Here is a 17,891-nt window from a genome sequence, read left to right as displayed (position 1 = left end):
ATAATAAAATGCAATATGTGACATTTTTTCTTAGTCATGAAGTATGTTTTAGCAATTATACACTAATTAAAGTCACTATTTATGTTATTTTTCATCAAAAATTCATAAATCATGCATAAAGAATTCATTATAGCCAATTATTTTACACACATCTTGTAAACTTGCATGTGACAACATACTAAATTTCTAGGACCAGATTCGAAATATTACCCATATTAACCTATTTTATCATTTAAATTCGATTTTATCATGTAAAATCCACATTTCGAGCTTAAAAACTCCAAAAAATCTGAAACTTTACAGATCATCTAAAAATAATATATGTGAAAACATATCCAAAAACCACTGAAAAATTCGAAGTTTAGCTAATTTTAGTCCGAAAATGACATTTTTATCATAAAATCACATTTTTAATGCCATTAATATATAAAATGAACAATAAAAATCCATAAATTAACCAAAATATACTAAAAACATTTTAGGACCAGAAACTTTAACATGCATAATAAATTTCGTGATATATCATAATAAACACAAATTTATAAGTTTTATATGTTAATCGTATAACTCGGAAAAACTATAATCGATTTGCATGCAAACAACCTAAGGCACATGATACCGCTTGTTAGAAATCTATATCTCATTATACACCATATTCATATATGTCTTAATTAATTTAGTCATAAAATTAATTACAAATCTTATGCATGCAAACTAAATAAGAAGAGATAAGAAAATCGATTTCTCACCATCTTAATTTCGGTCATCATATGGGCACCAACAAGATCTCCTACTTGTTAGTTCTTGAGCTTTCCATGAATATAAGGATGATCCTCCAAAGACCTCAAGTGTAGAAGTCACTCCTCTTGATTGCACCCAAGATTATCCCTTATCCCCACTAAATAATATTAGCTAGATATTAGTTTAGTAGTTTACCTTAAAATTGATTACTAACACTCATATATTACATTAATAATTTTAGTAATCTCTATGAACAATTTCAATCAAAATCTCATGTTTTGATGGAAGAAAAAGATGAACATGTGAGAGAGAGAGAGACTTTTTCATGTGTGTGTATTAGTCTACATTTAAAGAGAATAAAATTCTCTCCCATATTACATAAAACCGGTGGAGGGAGGGCATAAGACCAATGCATGGTCTTTTTCTTTTTACTTTTGTTCTTATCAAGTGAGTAGGTGTGTAAGGCTATTAAGTATAGGCATCATTGTTTTATTTTTATCACATAAAATAAAATAACCACAACCCACTAACTCCTCCTCCATTTCGGTTTACTCATAATATGGACCACCATTTTATTTTGTCAATTGTCACACAATATGTCACATGTAGTATGATACATGTTATTAATTAATTTAATGCATATTTATCACATAAATATCATTTCATGAATTAATTAAATTACATCCAATAAATTGACTAGTGATACTTGATCACATAAATAAAATGGGTCATGTAATTATAATTCACAACATCTTGTAATTATAATTGACCATTCATTCTTATCTCTATTGTTTCTCAAACAATAAACAATTTTAGTAACAAAGCATTTTATTACTAAAATAAATCTTATTTAGTCCCATTATAATAAGATAATTATTCTCTCTCACAAATCGAATTGTTCAATTTTAAGGAATTGATCAACTTGCATCGTCATACAATTAATCAACTTTATAGATAAGGGCATCATCCTTTAGGTGTGACCTTAAGGGATCAATGACCACCACCGTCCCCGACGATAACGTCAAACTCTAGCAAGCCAATCGTTACCGATTAATGTTGATCAGTTGACTATAAAATGAATCATCCCTTACGTATTCTTAAAATGAGATTTAAACATGTGATCAATATGATCGACAATTGTGATCGCATTATTGTCGGAGGACACATATTCCAACACTAATATGGATGAAAAAAGATTCAAGGGTAGAATCTCTCTCAAAGATGAATACCCAAAGTAACCCCTTAAAAAGATTAATATTATTAATACTAGAACAATATTAATCTAAATAAAATTGACCCAAAAATATTGAATTTGGTCTCTTATTTTTCGGTTAAGAGAAGGGAGAAGATGGAGTAAAAATCTCTCTAAAACTCTATATTTTAGATGTGTTAGAATGAATGAATATACACTAGAATGCATGTAGTGTATATTAGGAAAATAATAAGCAAAAGACCCTTGGCCTTGCTGAAGGAAAACCGGGTAGGGGGGTGGCATTAGCCAATGCATGATCAAGTTGCTCTTCACAAAAACAACTAGGTTTGCATGGCTATGTATTAGGTTAATGATTATGCTTTCCACTTAAAATAATCAACATAATATTTTGCCTAATACACCCTAAATTTCGATACATATAGTGTAAAATGGGAAAATATTTTACACATTATTTTGTCAATTTGTCACATGTAACATGTTCCATGACATTATGAATATAAAATGTATTTTTAACAATTAAAAATCAACATATTAATAAAATATGTCACTTATAAAGTTAACCTAGTAATTCATAATTACTTGTACCGAAATGGGCTCCCGAGTCATAAATTACAACATTCTGTATTTATAATAATCAATTCATTCTGTTTCAATTGTTTCCGTAAACAATAATTTCATCTAGTAATAAAACAATTCGATTACTTAGACTGTATCTTATTTAATCAAATTATAACGAGATACGTCAATATTACTTCCAAAATCGTCCGTCAATTTTAAGTAATTTAATTAACCCGTATCGTCTTACGATCAATTAAATAATCAATTAAGAGTGTTACCCTTTAGGTATGACCTAAGGGGATCAACTGATCACCACCGTCGCACGACAGTAATGTCAAACTCTAGTCAGCCAATCATTACCGATATGTGTGGACCAGTTGACAGTAAAATATTACTTCCCACATGTATTCTTAAAATGAGACTTAAACATGTGATCATCATGATCGACAGTTGTGATCGCATTATTGTCGGAGGACACATATTCCAACGGCTAAAACGTGCATAACATGAACCAAAACATGGGATAAACGAGCCAAAACTGATTTTTGGCCTGAGACAGAAGCCCCTTGGTTCGCCGGCTTGCCCGCGCCTAAATGAGGTGTTCAGGTCAGAGATCAACAGTATTTGTTCTCGTCTTTCCCCTTTAATTCGTTTTCATATTTGTAATTGGTTTTTACCATTTCAAATATTTTCAAACCCTTTTTATTTTATTTCTTTTGTTTTAACCATAAAACATTTTTCACCCTTGGTTCTATATACCATGACGGTTAAATCCGTGTTTCGGTGATAATATTTGGTTAATGACATTTAAAAGGTATATTAAAGCCTTTTATTTCATTTTTGGGAGGTATTTTAAAGCCTTTCATCATTTCTTTACATTTTCGAAATAAACATATTAGTCACCAATACAAAGTCATCCTTGGTTCTACATACCATGCCGGATTTTAACCCGGGTACGATGATGAGTATCGGCTAATTATATTCAAATAAAATTAAAACAATTAGTTCATAATTATTTTCAAAACTATTCTTGTAATGCTTGTCAAGTCGAACCCGACACCGAGTATTATCAAAATAATGATGATTATTCGAGTCTAGTTCTTCAAATCAACAAACGCGGTCTAAACGACCTTTTCAAACCAAATCGGGTTCAAATACCCGTTTCTCAACACGTTTTATAACGTTTTCAAAAGGTCAGAATACGGCATATAACCGTAGGCTGATCCACGCCTCAAGCAGGCCTTTTCTTTCTCATTTTCAGAACCAGGAGAGGCCCCTTTACACCGCCGGCTGGCTCGCGCCTCATGTAGCCGTCTGGTATAGGGCCTGTTCCCTTTCCAGCATTAGTCTAGGACGATCCCGACTCCGATTAGCCCGGATATAGGACGGATCAGATGACTATTTGTTTATTCAAACTCATATTTGCAAAACGCTTTACTAAGACAAATGGATCACGTTATGCACCCTAAACCTAATAAGGTAAATGGATGTTTAATTTTCGTCTTGTATGCAAATCAATCATTAATCCAACTCGACATCTTATACTTGATACTTGGATTAAATCAACCGACTTAGAAAGCTCTCACATGTTAGGTTTAAATTATTGGATGCGCATTCATGCATTTAAACCATTTTATCAACTTTTGCATTCAACCAACCAAGATCGATCAGTAGAGGCCGCTACCGCGGGCGGGATTGGGTGTCTGATTAAAGGGCTTCCCAATACGTACCTTCACCTCTTACTCAGAAACTTTGGATAGTGGACGACCTTATCCAGGGCGTACGAGAGTCATTCTAGAGATAGGATGCTAAAGAGGGACGATTTCCTTATCTTTAGTACCTATGTCAAACGCTGACCGAGGTATAAAGTGGAATTCGAACGGGTTCCAAGCATCCCACAAATGTTTGGTGGCGACTCCGAATATCTCTAATCGTTTCGAGACCCTTACCGAGACGAAACCGACCGATCTAAAACGATCCGGTCGAAAGCATTTTTACGCCGCCGAGCGTGGCTTTCAAAAGACCGCTGTATGTCCACAGATCGGCTGGGCTTGCAGGTGGGCCATGTCCACAGGTACTGCACATCCCGATATGCCGTTCATAAGCTTAGATCATAGGCTGTATATATTGACTTCATGAAGCAATGGAATCTGGGAGTTTACTTCTCACTGAGGTACTCTATTAGAAAGAACTTCTATATCCCCTATTATGTTAATTGACTATTACTATTGTCCCAATAATAATGGTTAGGGTTTGGGGGTGCAATAGACTTATCAATGCATGAAGTAGCCTAGTGGATGCATGAAAAAGCAATATATATGCATCAAACAACTGTGTACATGCATGAAATAAGTGTGTTATATGGGCATGAAATAAGATTATATGTGCATGAAATAAGGTTATATGTGCATGAAATAAGGTTATACGTGCATTAAAATGTTTTCTAGTTGCATTAAGGATATTAGTTTTATTTTATTTTTACAGTGTACGAGCTCAAAACGTAGCATTACGAGCTAGATTACGAGTCATCCTATAAGGACATTAATTATATGTTTTGATTTATCTCTTTGGAGCAATTGTGTTATGTACAATTCTACAGCCCTCATTTCATCTTTGTGTAGCGTATATTAAAGGCTATTAGCTCAATAGTAGAGCGATGTGCTAATTTTGCACAAAGATAAGGGTTCAAATCCCATATAGCCTATCAAACAACAAATTCCATGATTGCATCCCACACATGCCATACTTGAAATAGAAGAATTCCCACAAAGAGGATTTCTAGAAGATAGTTGTACTGGCAGCAAAAACATAATCAAGAGAACAGTTGGAGAAGGGGTTCAAAGTCCAATACCCATACAAGGCATAACTATTCTACTGTGAAACTTTGCTTTCCATCAGAGTAAGATTCTCTACAGTGGTTATATTGTTGTCAGTTTATGAGCTGTAACTCTTTGTGACAGGGAGAGCATGAGATAGCAATCATTAGTCAATGCATTGAAGTAATTAGGCTACATATAGTTTTTGTAGGAAACTTGCATTTGGATAAACCTTAGTTAGAATTTAGAAGGGCTAATAAAAAAATTCTTGACTGCAAAAAAAAAAAAGTAAAAGAAAGAATGGTATTTCATAGCCAATATGGGAGTCGAACCCATATTTTGTGCATTGCACAATGCTCTACCATTTGAGCTAATTGGCTTTCGGAGTTGGACCCAAATGATGGGCTTTTTAGGTCTATGTTGTAGCATATCAAGTTTCAAGGCAATTAAAGTTAAAGCTGATATTTTGTGCACTTTGCTCATCTTTATGCTAAAAAGTAGTACAATAGTATAGTTGATCACTTCATATACCTTAAGCTGGAATAGAGTAAGACTGGTAATCAATAGCAGTGAGTTTTATAACTAAGGGATCGGGTCTGCGCTGGAGTCTGAACCTGAGGAAGTGAACAGATGGGGGATCTTTGATTACAAGAGGACGAAGTGGCACCTAACTAGCAAAACACATGAACCTCTTACCATGTGGCAATGTAAATAATCTATCAAACACACGAACAGTTATTACGACACGGCTAAGATCAGCAACAACTTCTACCCATGTAGGCAACCTCAAATCATATGCAAGAGGAGGTTTTAAAAGTCCCATTCATGGAAATAGATGATGTCGTCTGCAATAGCAACGACATTACACCACAAACAAATATTGGTAGCGATCCTAGACCAAGTACCACCAGAAGAACTAGCGGGAGAGAAATAGTCATTCTTAGGTGGATAGAAAGTATAGAGCTGGTTCAGATCAACCACGTGTACGATAATACGAGATTTCTCATGATCAGTAACACTTGATGGGTGCAAATATAGGAATATAAACTAAATGGCATTCAGAAAATTGCATGCTTAGGCACTTAGTAATTTATCACAACAAACTTAACTTTGATTCTGAAGTTAAACCTGAATTTGTTGTTCAAAAATTGAATAATGCATCTTGGTTTAATTTTAGGGTCAATTAGTTGATCTCGCATATAAGACCGTTACTATAAGCCGTGAATTTTGAGAATTAAACTCTACTTTAGCAAGTCCATCCAAAGATACAAATTTGAAAATGACCGCGATAGAGGGAGTATTAAGTTTTAACAAAACTGCCTAAATTTTGAACTCGTATTTGGAATAGCTAAACAACTGTCCGGGACGAAGGGAGTATATAGTCAATTACTCCTATATAATTAGAATCCGAAAGAAAAGTAAAAAGAGAAAAGAAAGAGGTGGAACCTGAGGAAGGTGGTAAAAGAGAGATGATCAAGGAAATGATCCATGATAGTGAAGGAGGTTAACTGAAAGTCAGTGAGACCGTCAGATATCAAAGTCATGGGATTTGGACCGTCGATGTTGTTTGATAAGCAGAACCCTGCTAAACAGGAGATCACTAGTGCTCCTACCAAGGATGAGTGTGCCGAACCTGCCATTTATGTGGAGATTAACATATTTGCTAGGTTCAAATCATCATGTTTTCTCTTTTCAAGTATTGGTTGTTAGTAACAGTACCATTTTCTACTCAAGTTTGGTATCTAACAATCATGGATTAACACATATGGGCTGTCTTTTTCATTTATGTAATTTCTCAATTTCCCTAATCCTAATTTCTCAGTATCCCCAATTTAATTCGAGAAACCCTAATTTCACAAGCATAATTCATCAATTCCGAAAGTTAATCACGAATTAAAAATTCGTCAACCCTAATTTGTTGACGAATTAACAAATTCAAAAAACATAAAATGGAAATTCAAAGAAATTGATTGAAAAATCAAACAAACCTTGTCGAATTTAATGAACGGTGACAAATGGTTCGATTTTGCGTCTCCATTGATGAAGGAAGTAGCAGATATTGAAGCTTGTTCTTCAATTACAAGAAGTATGTAGTTTGGTGATCGGAAGAGAGAAAGAAATTAGAGACAAAAAGTAAGAGACAACGTAATTTTGTTAAATGACTGAGGGGAGGCTCTCACAGTTCTCATTATACTAGTGGTTCTCACCGGATCCCGACCCTATATATATATTGGCAAGTTCAAACGAGTCCACCTAAAATGGTGAGTCCAATAAGTTCTAATTCTATCCATTGATCTTCTAAGATTGATTGTTAAGATTCTAAAATTTTAAGATGAAAACTTTAGTGTTTTATAAATGCAACTTTAATTTATGAGTGTAACTTTAATTCTTTACAATTATAACTTTAATATTTAAAATAGTTTTATAAATAAAAATTTAAATTTATGTTATAAATTTTTATTTTAAATATATAAAAATAATTTTTGTGGGTAACTTTATTGTTTTACGAGTGAAACTTTAATAATAAAAATTGAAACTTTAATTTCTTTAGACAATTTCAAATATAAAAATTTGAATTTATTTATTTTTACTGTTTTATAAATGTAACTTTAATATTTTACAAATGAAACTTTAATGCTAAGAATTGAAACTTTAATTTTTTTAGCCAATTTCTAATATAAAAATTTGAATTTATTTAATTTTACAAATTTATAAATGTAACTTTAATGTTTACGAGTGAAACTTTAATGCTAAAAATTAAAACTTTAATTTTTGTAGGCAATTTCTGATATGAAAATTTGAATTTAATTAATTTTATGTAAATATTGTAATTTTATGAAGATAACTTTAATGTTTTACGATTGTAACTTTAGTCACAATTTTTGACACTTTATTTTTTTTAGGATTGTAACTTTATACTAATTTGAATTTATGTAGTTTAAGTCTTGGGTGAATATAATTAGTCCATATGAGAGCGTAACTTTAGTCCATACAACAACCACCGCCTTTGTTGCCACCACCAGTAAACCCACCAACAACCACCACCTGCCTTCACACAAAAAAAAAAAAAAACAGATCTGAAAAAACGAGGTCACACACGCCTTCTCCAACTACCAACACCACCACCGTCGACAACCAACAACAACATCTGGCGCCACCATCACCAACAACCAACAATAAAAAAACAAGAGGAGAGAAAGTAGCGCGGGCAGTGGAGGGAAGAAAGCCACCAACACCCACCACGATACCCCGCCTGACCCACCACTAATACCCATCACAGCACCACCACCACCACCACCACCACGACATGGATCTGGAAAAAAAAAGAAGGGAGAAGGAGGCAGAACGGCTACGACCACCGCCTAACAACATCCAACAACAACAAAAAAAATGAGAAGAAAAGAAGGCAACAGCAACCACGACATCACCGAACAAAAAAAAATGGGAAGAGAGGTCGGCGGCAGCAGGTGAAGCGAGAGGTGGTGGCGGCGATAGAAGATGCTCCTGGTGAATACGGTGGTTATAGGGATAACGGTGGCTGGGGGTTGTTGGTGGTGAAACTGGTAAGGAGAGCAGGTGGCTGTGGTAATGGTGTGAAGCGGGAGCCGGTGGAGGGAGGAGGGGAGAGAAGATGGAGGTAGAGAGAGAAGTGAGAGTGAAGGAGGCAGGTGGAATGAATGAGTGAGGGAGGGAGGAAGGATTAGGGTTTTATGTTTTTAGATTTAATCGTGGCCCTTAATTTTGTTTTAATTTTGGCCATTTATTCTTTTAATCTAATGGTTAGGATGAGGATTTATGGACTCATCTAATCTAAGGGGACTCATTTGAACCTAATTCTATATATATATATATATATATATATATATATATATATATATATATATATATATATATAGAGAGAGAGAGAGAGAGAGGTAGGATCCGGTGAGTTTGCCACTTTTCGTGAGTTAACTCCGCATATATATACAATTGATCTAACAAAACCAAATTCCTCACAATCATACGTTACAAAAAATAAACTACTGCTTCTCTCTCTAAATCTATCTATTTCCGTTTCTTAGTTTTCGCATCAAACAAAAAACGTGGAAAATCAATCAAAATCCTCCAATTTCATCAAATTCTTCCCAGTTTTTTTTTTTTTTTTGTAATTCCATACGATTACAACCAATTCATTCATAGTTTTGATTATTTCAATTGAAACGATCAGTTTTTTCTTCAATTAGTAGTCAAATTTCGGAAAACCCTAACGCATCAAATCAAAACGAAGGTATGAATATTATTTACGATTTCTTAGCTATTAATCGAATTACTTCAGTGATTTTCTCGTAGCTATTGAAATCAAATAATAATTCTAATCAGATTTATGTAACTTTCAAGAGTGAAAGTAGTATATTCCCTGATTAGCATATCATACAATGTACGCATTATATAGTTACATCATTACCTAAGTTAGCTCAATCATCTCATGATTCTAGGGAGACAAATATTAACTAACCTAAATTAGAAGATTATATCCCATGATTTTAGCTATTCTTATTTTACACTAATATACAATATATGAATATATTAATACAAGATATTAATATATTCTAATACACCCCCGCAGTCGAAGCGGGAGGCGGTCGGACACTGAGACTGGAACGGAAGTCGTCAAATAGAAATTTGGGCAGGCCCTTCGTGAAGAGGTCAGCAAATTGATAACGGGAAGGGACATGACGGACTTGTACTTGATTCAGCGCAACCTTTTCTCTGACAAAGTGGATATCAAGCTCGATGTGTTTAGTTCGTTGATGATTGACGGAGTTTCCCGAAAGGTAGATTGCAAAGACATTGTCACAATATACAATGGTGGCACGTTGAATCGAGCAGTGGAGCTTGAGTAATAAATTTTGGAGCCACCATGATTCAGCGACAACGTTTGCAACGCCGTGGTATTCGGCCTCCGCACTAGACCGTGAGACAGTGGGTTGTCTTTTGGATGACCAGGAAATTAAATTATTGCCAAGGTAGACACAATACCCGGAGGTGGAGCGGAGTGAGTCGGGACATCCTCCCAAGTCGGCATCCGTGTATGCCGTGAGTGAAGCCGTAGTTGACGTGGTGAGATGAAGGTCGTAGTGGTGTGTTCCTTTAAGATATCGAATAATACGCTTAAGTGCCCCGAAATGTTCTTCACGTGGGTCATGCATAAATAGGCAAATTTGATGGACCGCGTAGGAGATGTCGGGACCAGTGAATGTTAAATATTTCAAAGCACCTGCAAGACTCCGATATAAGGCCGGGTCAGAGACGGGTTTGCCACTAGCAGCACTGAGTTTAGACTTGGTGTCCACTGGAGTTTGTGTGGGTTTACATGAAGACATGTTCGCGCAAGAACAGGCCGTGAGAATGGCGAGTTGCAGCAATTCCGAGGAAAAAATTCAGGGGACCCAGATCGGTCATTGCAAACTCGGAGCGGAGAAGGGACATTATATGAAGTCGGAGACTGTCCGTGGAAGTAGTAAGTATTATGTCATCAACATATAAAAGGAGATAAGCAATTTTGTGATTGTCACGATATATGAAGAGAGAGTTGTCTGACTTGCTATGTATGAAGCCGATAGTGGAGACATAAGTAGCAAATCGTTGATACCAGGCCCGCAGTGCTTGCTTGAGTCCTTATAGATATTTCTTTAAAAGGCATACATGGTCGGGTCTAGACCGGTCTCGGAATCCAGGTGGTTGGTTCATATAGACCGTCTCGGCAAGATGACCGTGGAGGAAGGCATTTTTCACATCAAGCTGGTGAATGGGCCATTTCTTTGACACGGCTAGACTGAGAACTGTGCGAATAGTAGCAGGTTTCACCACCGGGCTAAAAGTTTCATCACAATCCACGCCAACCTGTTGAGACCTGCCATTAACCACAAGACGAGCTTTGTATCGCTCTAATTCACCATTAGCTTTAAACTTATGCTTAAACAACCAAAGACAACGGGTTATATTGACATCCGAAGGTCGAGGAATAAGAGCCCATGTCTCATTCTTGATGAGGGCATCGTATTCGTCTTTCATGGCCCGATTCCAATTCGGGTCTTGGAGGGCTATTTTTGGGCATTTGGGTACCGGGGATAATGTGGTTGTGCATAGGTCAAATATGTTTTTGGGCTTGAATATCCCATGACGGGCACGAGTGGCCATTTGTGGTGAATGTTGGGTAGGTATGGGTGGGCCACGGTTTGAGGAGGAGTGTTGGGCATGGGTTGGGTTGGGATTTATTGAATTGGGCTGCTGGGAGACAACATTTTGGGCCGTGGTGGACTCACGGGTTGGAGAGGGAGTTGTGGTGTTGGGCTGCTGAGTCTTAGTATTTTGGGCCGTGGTGAACTCAGTAGTATGGGTTGTATTGTTCTCTGCTTGTGGGTCATTGGGCATGTTATACAAGTGATGAGTGACAAAGGGAGATTGTTCATGGGTTAGAAAATCATAAGAGGATTGGGCCGTGGGGTTTGGGCTAGCAAATGGGAACACATTTTCATCAAAAGTAACATGACGTGAAATGATTATTTTCATAGTAGCAAGATCGAGACACCGGTATCCGTGATGAGAAGACGGGTAGCCTAAGAAGACGCACGGGGTTGCTCGTGGGGCAAGTTTGTGTATGGTCGATGGAGGTATGTGTGGGTAGCATAAACACCCAAAGGTGCGTAAGTGGCTATAAGAGGGAGTGAGGTGGTATAGGCTCGATGTTGGAGAGGTGAGATTGTTGGCTTTGCTAGGGAGTATGTTATGTAGGTAAGTAGCCATGGCTAGTGCATGGTGCCACATGGAGGGTGGCATGTGTGCGTGTAAGAGGAGGGTTCAGACAAGATTATTTATTGTGCGAATTTTTCTCTCGGCCATACCATTTTGTGGGGAAGTGTGTGGACAAGAAAAGCTAAAGAGCATGCCTTGAGTAGTAAAGAAATTATGGAACGAGGAATTGTCGAATTCGCGTCCGTTATCACATTGTAATGTCTTGATGCAATAATGAAATTGAGTCTTTATCATATTGTGGAATTTATGGAAAATGTCGTAAACTTGTGATTTTTGGGTTAGTGGAAATGTCCACAAAAAATTTGTAAAATCATCTAGGAATAAAATATAGTAGCGGTGATTATTAGTGCTTACGACGGGTGACGACCACAAATCAGTATGTAAAATATCAAATGGACTCAACGTATTAGATAAAGATTCACGAAAGGGAAGTTTAACATGTTTGCCTAATTGGCACGAGTGACATAAAGACGCGGAAAGACGAGGCCGACAAGAAATGTCGTTATTATTACACAAGGAATTAAAAATGCTATGACCGGGATGACCTAAGCGTCCGTGCCATGTGTCGGACGAAATGGCAGTAAGGGCTTGAGGGTAGAGGGCAGCTGCTGGTTTAGCTGGTAGGTGAGGGTAAAGGTCCCCCGTGCTATCACTTCTCATAATCGGCGTCCCTATCTTGAGATCCTTCACAGAAAACCCATACGGGTCAACTTCAACAGAGACACAATTACCAATGGTAAATTTTCGAACCGATACTAAATTTTTAATAAGGCTTGGAACATGTAACACATTTTTAAGCGTGAGGTTTTTATGGTGAGAAGGGATGGAGGTATTACCAATACCACGAATCGAAATCGTATTACCATTACCGACTATTATATGTCGATTACCACTCAAAAGAGAATGAGAAATGAGATTACCATTATTAGAGGTCATGTGTGACGACGCTCCGGTGTCCATATACAGGTTGTCGTCCGGCTGTTGAAGATTAAGAGTTTGCATCGCAGCTGCTATGTCCGTGGGTACGAAGGCTCCTTGCGGTGTTCCGACCATGGCTGGTTGTGCCATAAATGCTTGTTGAGGCTGTGGTCCGAGAATACCAGGGGAACGATTGGATGGAGCAGTCCACGAGCTAGTGGGGTACGGACAGGGTGGAGGGGTCCACCCGTGCTGCTGCTGTGCGGGCCACTGTGGGTACGGAACCCACGTCCAGGTGGAGGGAGTGGCGGGGCCTTGCTGTCTACCAGTCTATTTTTGCGACCCATTTCCGCCTTGGTTCTTACCTTTATAATGATGACGATAGTTCTTACCTTTGCCTTTGTAATTGTTGGAGTTGGAGGAGTTGTTGTGAGAGGTGGGTTTGGTTTGTTTCGAATCAGTGGGGGTGGGGGGATGGGGACTGATTAGCGACAAGGGCAGAATCAGTGGAGGCAATGGTGGCTTTTGCGCGTCGGGTTTCTTCCAAGGTGAGCATGCAACGGGCTTTGTAGAATGGCGGGAGTGGATCACTTTGCTGTATGATGGTTGCAACATCATCATAACCATTGGACAGATGGGTGACAAGTTGCAGAACGAGGCGAGTCTCGGAGACGAGAGCCCCGACATTGGCTAACTGGTCGGCTATCATTTTGAGAGCCTGACAGTAGGATGAAACATTTGGGTAATTATCCATATGGATATTGGTAAATTGTTATTCCAACATTACGGCACGAGAATTTTGATTTTTCATTAAAAATGTCCTTGAGACGATCCCACGCTTTTTGTGCCGTGGAACCGGGTTCAAGGATGGTGTGGAGGAGATCGAGAGAGATGGAACTGTAAATCCATTGCTTAACAATGGCGTCGAGACGGTCCCAGGTGGCGTCCTTCATAATGACACCATCTTTTTGTGGGGCGATGTGGTCGAGAACATCAAAAGCACGAGCAGTATTGAGAAAAATCTCGGCCCATGACGCATAGTGGACATTTTCTGTCTCGAGGGTAATTTGCACGTCATTTTTGATGTTGGAAACGGAGTAAGCGGGATGAAAGCCAGATTTAGGGGTTGAGTCGTTTGTCATTGTGACAAAGAAGGACTCTATAATAGAGAAGAAGAAGAAAAAAAAAAGAGTTTGATAGGGGTAGGCGGAAGCAGGGGATCAAGGTTTGGCTAATGATACCATGAAAGTAGTATATTCCCTGATTAGCATATCATACAATGTACGCATTATATAGTTACATCATTACCTAAGTTAGCTCAATCATCCCATGATTCTAGGGAGACAAATATTAACTAACCTAAATTAGAGGATTATATCCCATGATTTTAGCTAATCCTATTTTACACTAATATACAATATATGAATATATTAATACAAGATATTAATATATTCTAATAAAGAGAACGATGAATTATGATGATCGAATGATGAATTTTGATGATCGATTTCTTTCTCATCAAACGACGATGAATTCAGGTGAAAATATGTGTAATTCAGATGACCAATCACTTTTTTCATTATGTTGATTACATTAGTTATGTTATTCGTCGTTATGTTGTTTAATAGATGAATAAGGTTGTTATAATAACTGCTAGTTAATAATGGAATAACTATGTTATTATATTACAATAACTGCCTTTATATTCTGTTCATAATATCATTCAATAACTACTGTTATATTGAACTAGTTCACTTAATTCATTGTAATAACTACTAGTTAATAATGGAATAACTACATTATTATATTACAATAACTGCTTGTGCATTCTATTAATAATATCATCCACTAGCTAGTGTTATAGTGAACTAGTATACTTAATTCATTCTAATAACTAATAGGTAATAATGGAATAACTGGAGTATTATAATGAAACATGCCTCTAAAATTTAGACGTTGTTTTCGACGACTTCCGAAAGGAGGTGCAAGCGGCTGCCTGTTCTTGTGGTGTTGGAGGATTTGCAGAAAACGGTATTATTCACATAATAGATATTTCAGTTGCCTTCAAGTAGTTTAGACTATACCATGTTATTCCATTTTTTGAATATAATTGAAATTCATTTTGAGTTAAACAATATACAATAGCTGTTTTTATGCATTGAAATAACTGGGTTAATTCTATACAATAACCATGTTTACATAGAAATAACAAATCCCATTTTAAATGCGGCTACTTAGTCGTTCATTTGTTTTCTGAATACAATAACCCGTTTTGAACTATATAATAACTCTGTTTTCATATTGAAATAATTGTTGTTACAATACAGGTTGTTCACAATGTTGAAACAAAAGAAACAACATGTGCATGGAAGATGTTTGAGAGGAAAGGAATCCTTTGTAAACATTATATGGATTATGTCAGAAAAGGGGCTACATAGCATACCGGAGCAGTACATCCTAAGTAGATGGACAAAGAGATCGTACAAAAAGCCTTTGTATGGTTTCGATGGAAAGCTATTGCAAGACTATGATTCTACTGATTTAAGAAAGATGGAAATGTCAACAATATGATCTGAATTTTATACAACAATAAGTGACTTGATGCCTGAAAATTATATGAAGGAACTAAGTGTCATGCTGGCATAATTCCGAGAAAAGCTAAGTCCAACCGAAGGAAATTTGTCAAAGGAACAAGAACTGGAAATGATGTTAGGTTGTTCGACATCATCAAACGTTACTATTCTTCCATCAAAGATTTCGAACAACAAAGGCAGTGGGAAGAGACTTATACCCAACAAGAACAAGCCAATTGTAAACAAAAGAAACAACATCTTGTAGTTACTTCTTGGATGTATATACTATATTCAATGAAATAATTCATTATTTTTTGGTGATTTATAGGTTGAATAACGATGAACACGGACAATTGTTGTTCACTGGAATAATTGACGTTCTCTGATATTTACAGTTATTCCAATGTAGAAACTCGGTTATTGTAATGTAGAAACTCAGTTATTGTAATGTAAAACTCTGGTATTTGTGGTTATTGTAATGTAGAAACTCAATTATTGTAATGAGTAAATCGTATTATTGTATTGAAGTGAAACTCAAATATATTCAAATTTCTATCTTGTGTTTGTTTTCATCTTGTTTAATTGAATAACTAGTCTTTTTCATTCAATCAATAATTGAAATTGGTTAATGCAATAACAAAATCTAAAAAATGAAATAATAATATATAATAAGGATAAAAAAACCCACTTACTTTCATTATATAACTATTTTATTTCTCATATATTACACTTAAACATCTCCAACAAATTATATCTAAGCATCATCATAATTACATCAAAGCATTTCAAATAATACATGTAACAATAGTAATATCACAAATATTACATATATTTATTTCCAATACAACGTCTAAAAGTATTTCTTCCAACGAGAACCATGTCTTGTCGTTGTTTTCACGTTTCTTCCACCATATTTCTTTCCAACGAGAACCATGTCTTCCCTATTGATGAGGGCTGAACCAGCAGACAACAAAAGTTCACTGAAAGAAATAAAAACAAAAAAGGAGTAAGTTATAAATAACTATGCAACTGATATACAATAATCACCTATAATATTGAAATAATCGTAAAACTACTATAAAATAACTGCATATTTTAGAGAAATAAAGCATGTTATTATAACTGACTATAAGCATATTATATGAAACCACAATAATAACTCCAAATTGAAATAACTAAGTTAAAACAATACATTAATTGAGATGTAATATTACTATAACCAACTTAAACAGATTATATAAGAAGACACCATATTACAACAACTCTAATTTGAAATAACTAAGTTAAAACAATACAATAACTAGGTTAGATTAATACAATAACTCAGTTAAAGCAATACAATAACTATTATTAACAAACTATATTCTAACATAGAAAATAAGAAGTAACTACAAAATACAATAACTGAATTTGAATAATACAATAACTCGGTTAAAGTAGTACAATAACCGTTATTAACAGATTAACACTGTAAACAAGAATAACTACAAAATACAATAATTGAGTTTGAATAATACAATAACTCAGTCAAAGTAATACAATAACTATTATTAGCAGATTAACCTAACAAACAAAAAGTAACTACAAAATACAATAACTGAGTTTGAATAATACAATAACTCAGGTAATTTCACACAAATATATTCATTGCGGCAACAATAAATGTTGAAGATTGTTTAATCCGTACAAAAATACTCAATTGAAATAACACAAGTAGACAAAACACCTTATAAACAACATGAAAATTCATAAAATCATGTAGAAATAGACTATCAAACACAAAACCTTAGAAATTATTGAAAAAACTGATGGAACAAGAAATTTGACGATGATGACATAAGCATAAGAGAATAAACAACTGAAAAACGAAAATTAGGTCATAAATCGAAAAAAATAAAATCGATGTAGATTAACATACCGCAAAACTGAAGATTAAATCGCAAAAAAGATGGAATTGCAGGTGACTATGATGAGTAGTTGAAAGAAATTGATGAAGTAGAAGTAGTAATCGATGAAGTAGAAGTAGAAATGTATAAAATCGCGGTAGAGTTTTCTAGGTTTTATGGAGAGATGAGAGAGATAGAGAGAAAATGTCACAAGATAAATGAATGAGATAGTTATGAGTTTAGGTTTATAAGGTGGCTTTTACATTAAATCTCAGCCATCCATTTTATGTTAGATCAATGGTCCAGATTTAGAAGGGTAACTCACCAAGAATGACCCAACTCATATGATCCTATTTATATATATATATATATATATATATATATATATATA

The 17,891-nt window shown here is 35.6% G+C and overlaps 1 protein-coding gene across 1 annotated transcript; it reads right to left on the bottom strand.

The window, feature by feature from the left end:
* Window positions 1-13,787: 13,787 nt before the first annotated feature.
* LOC141601282 (uncharacterized) lies at window positions 13,788-14,183 on the bottom strand. Its single transcript, XM_074421551.1, has one exon. It carries the CDS (start codon window positions 14,181-14,183, stop codon window positions 13,788-13,790), a length of 396 nt encoding a protein of 131 aa, XP_074277652.1.
* Window positions 14,184-17,891: the final 3,708 nt, after the last annotated feature.

This window comes from Silene latifolia, chromosome 9 (assembly GCF_048544455.1).
Source record: "Silene latifolia isolate original U9 population chromosome 9, ASM4854445v1, whole genome shotgun sequence".
NCBI lineage: Eukaryota > Viridiplantae > Streptophyta > Magnoliopsida > Caryophyllales > Caryophyllaceae > Silene > Silene latifolia.
This window is presented reverse-complemented; position numbering and strand designations above follow the sequence as displayed.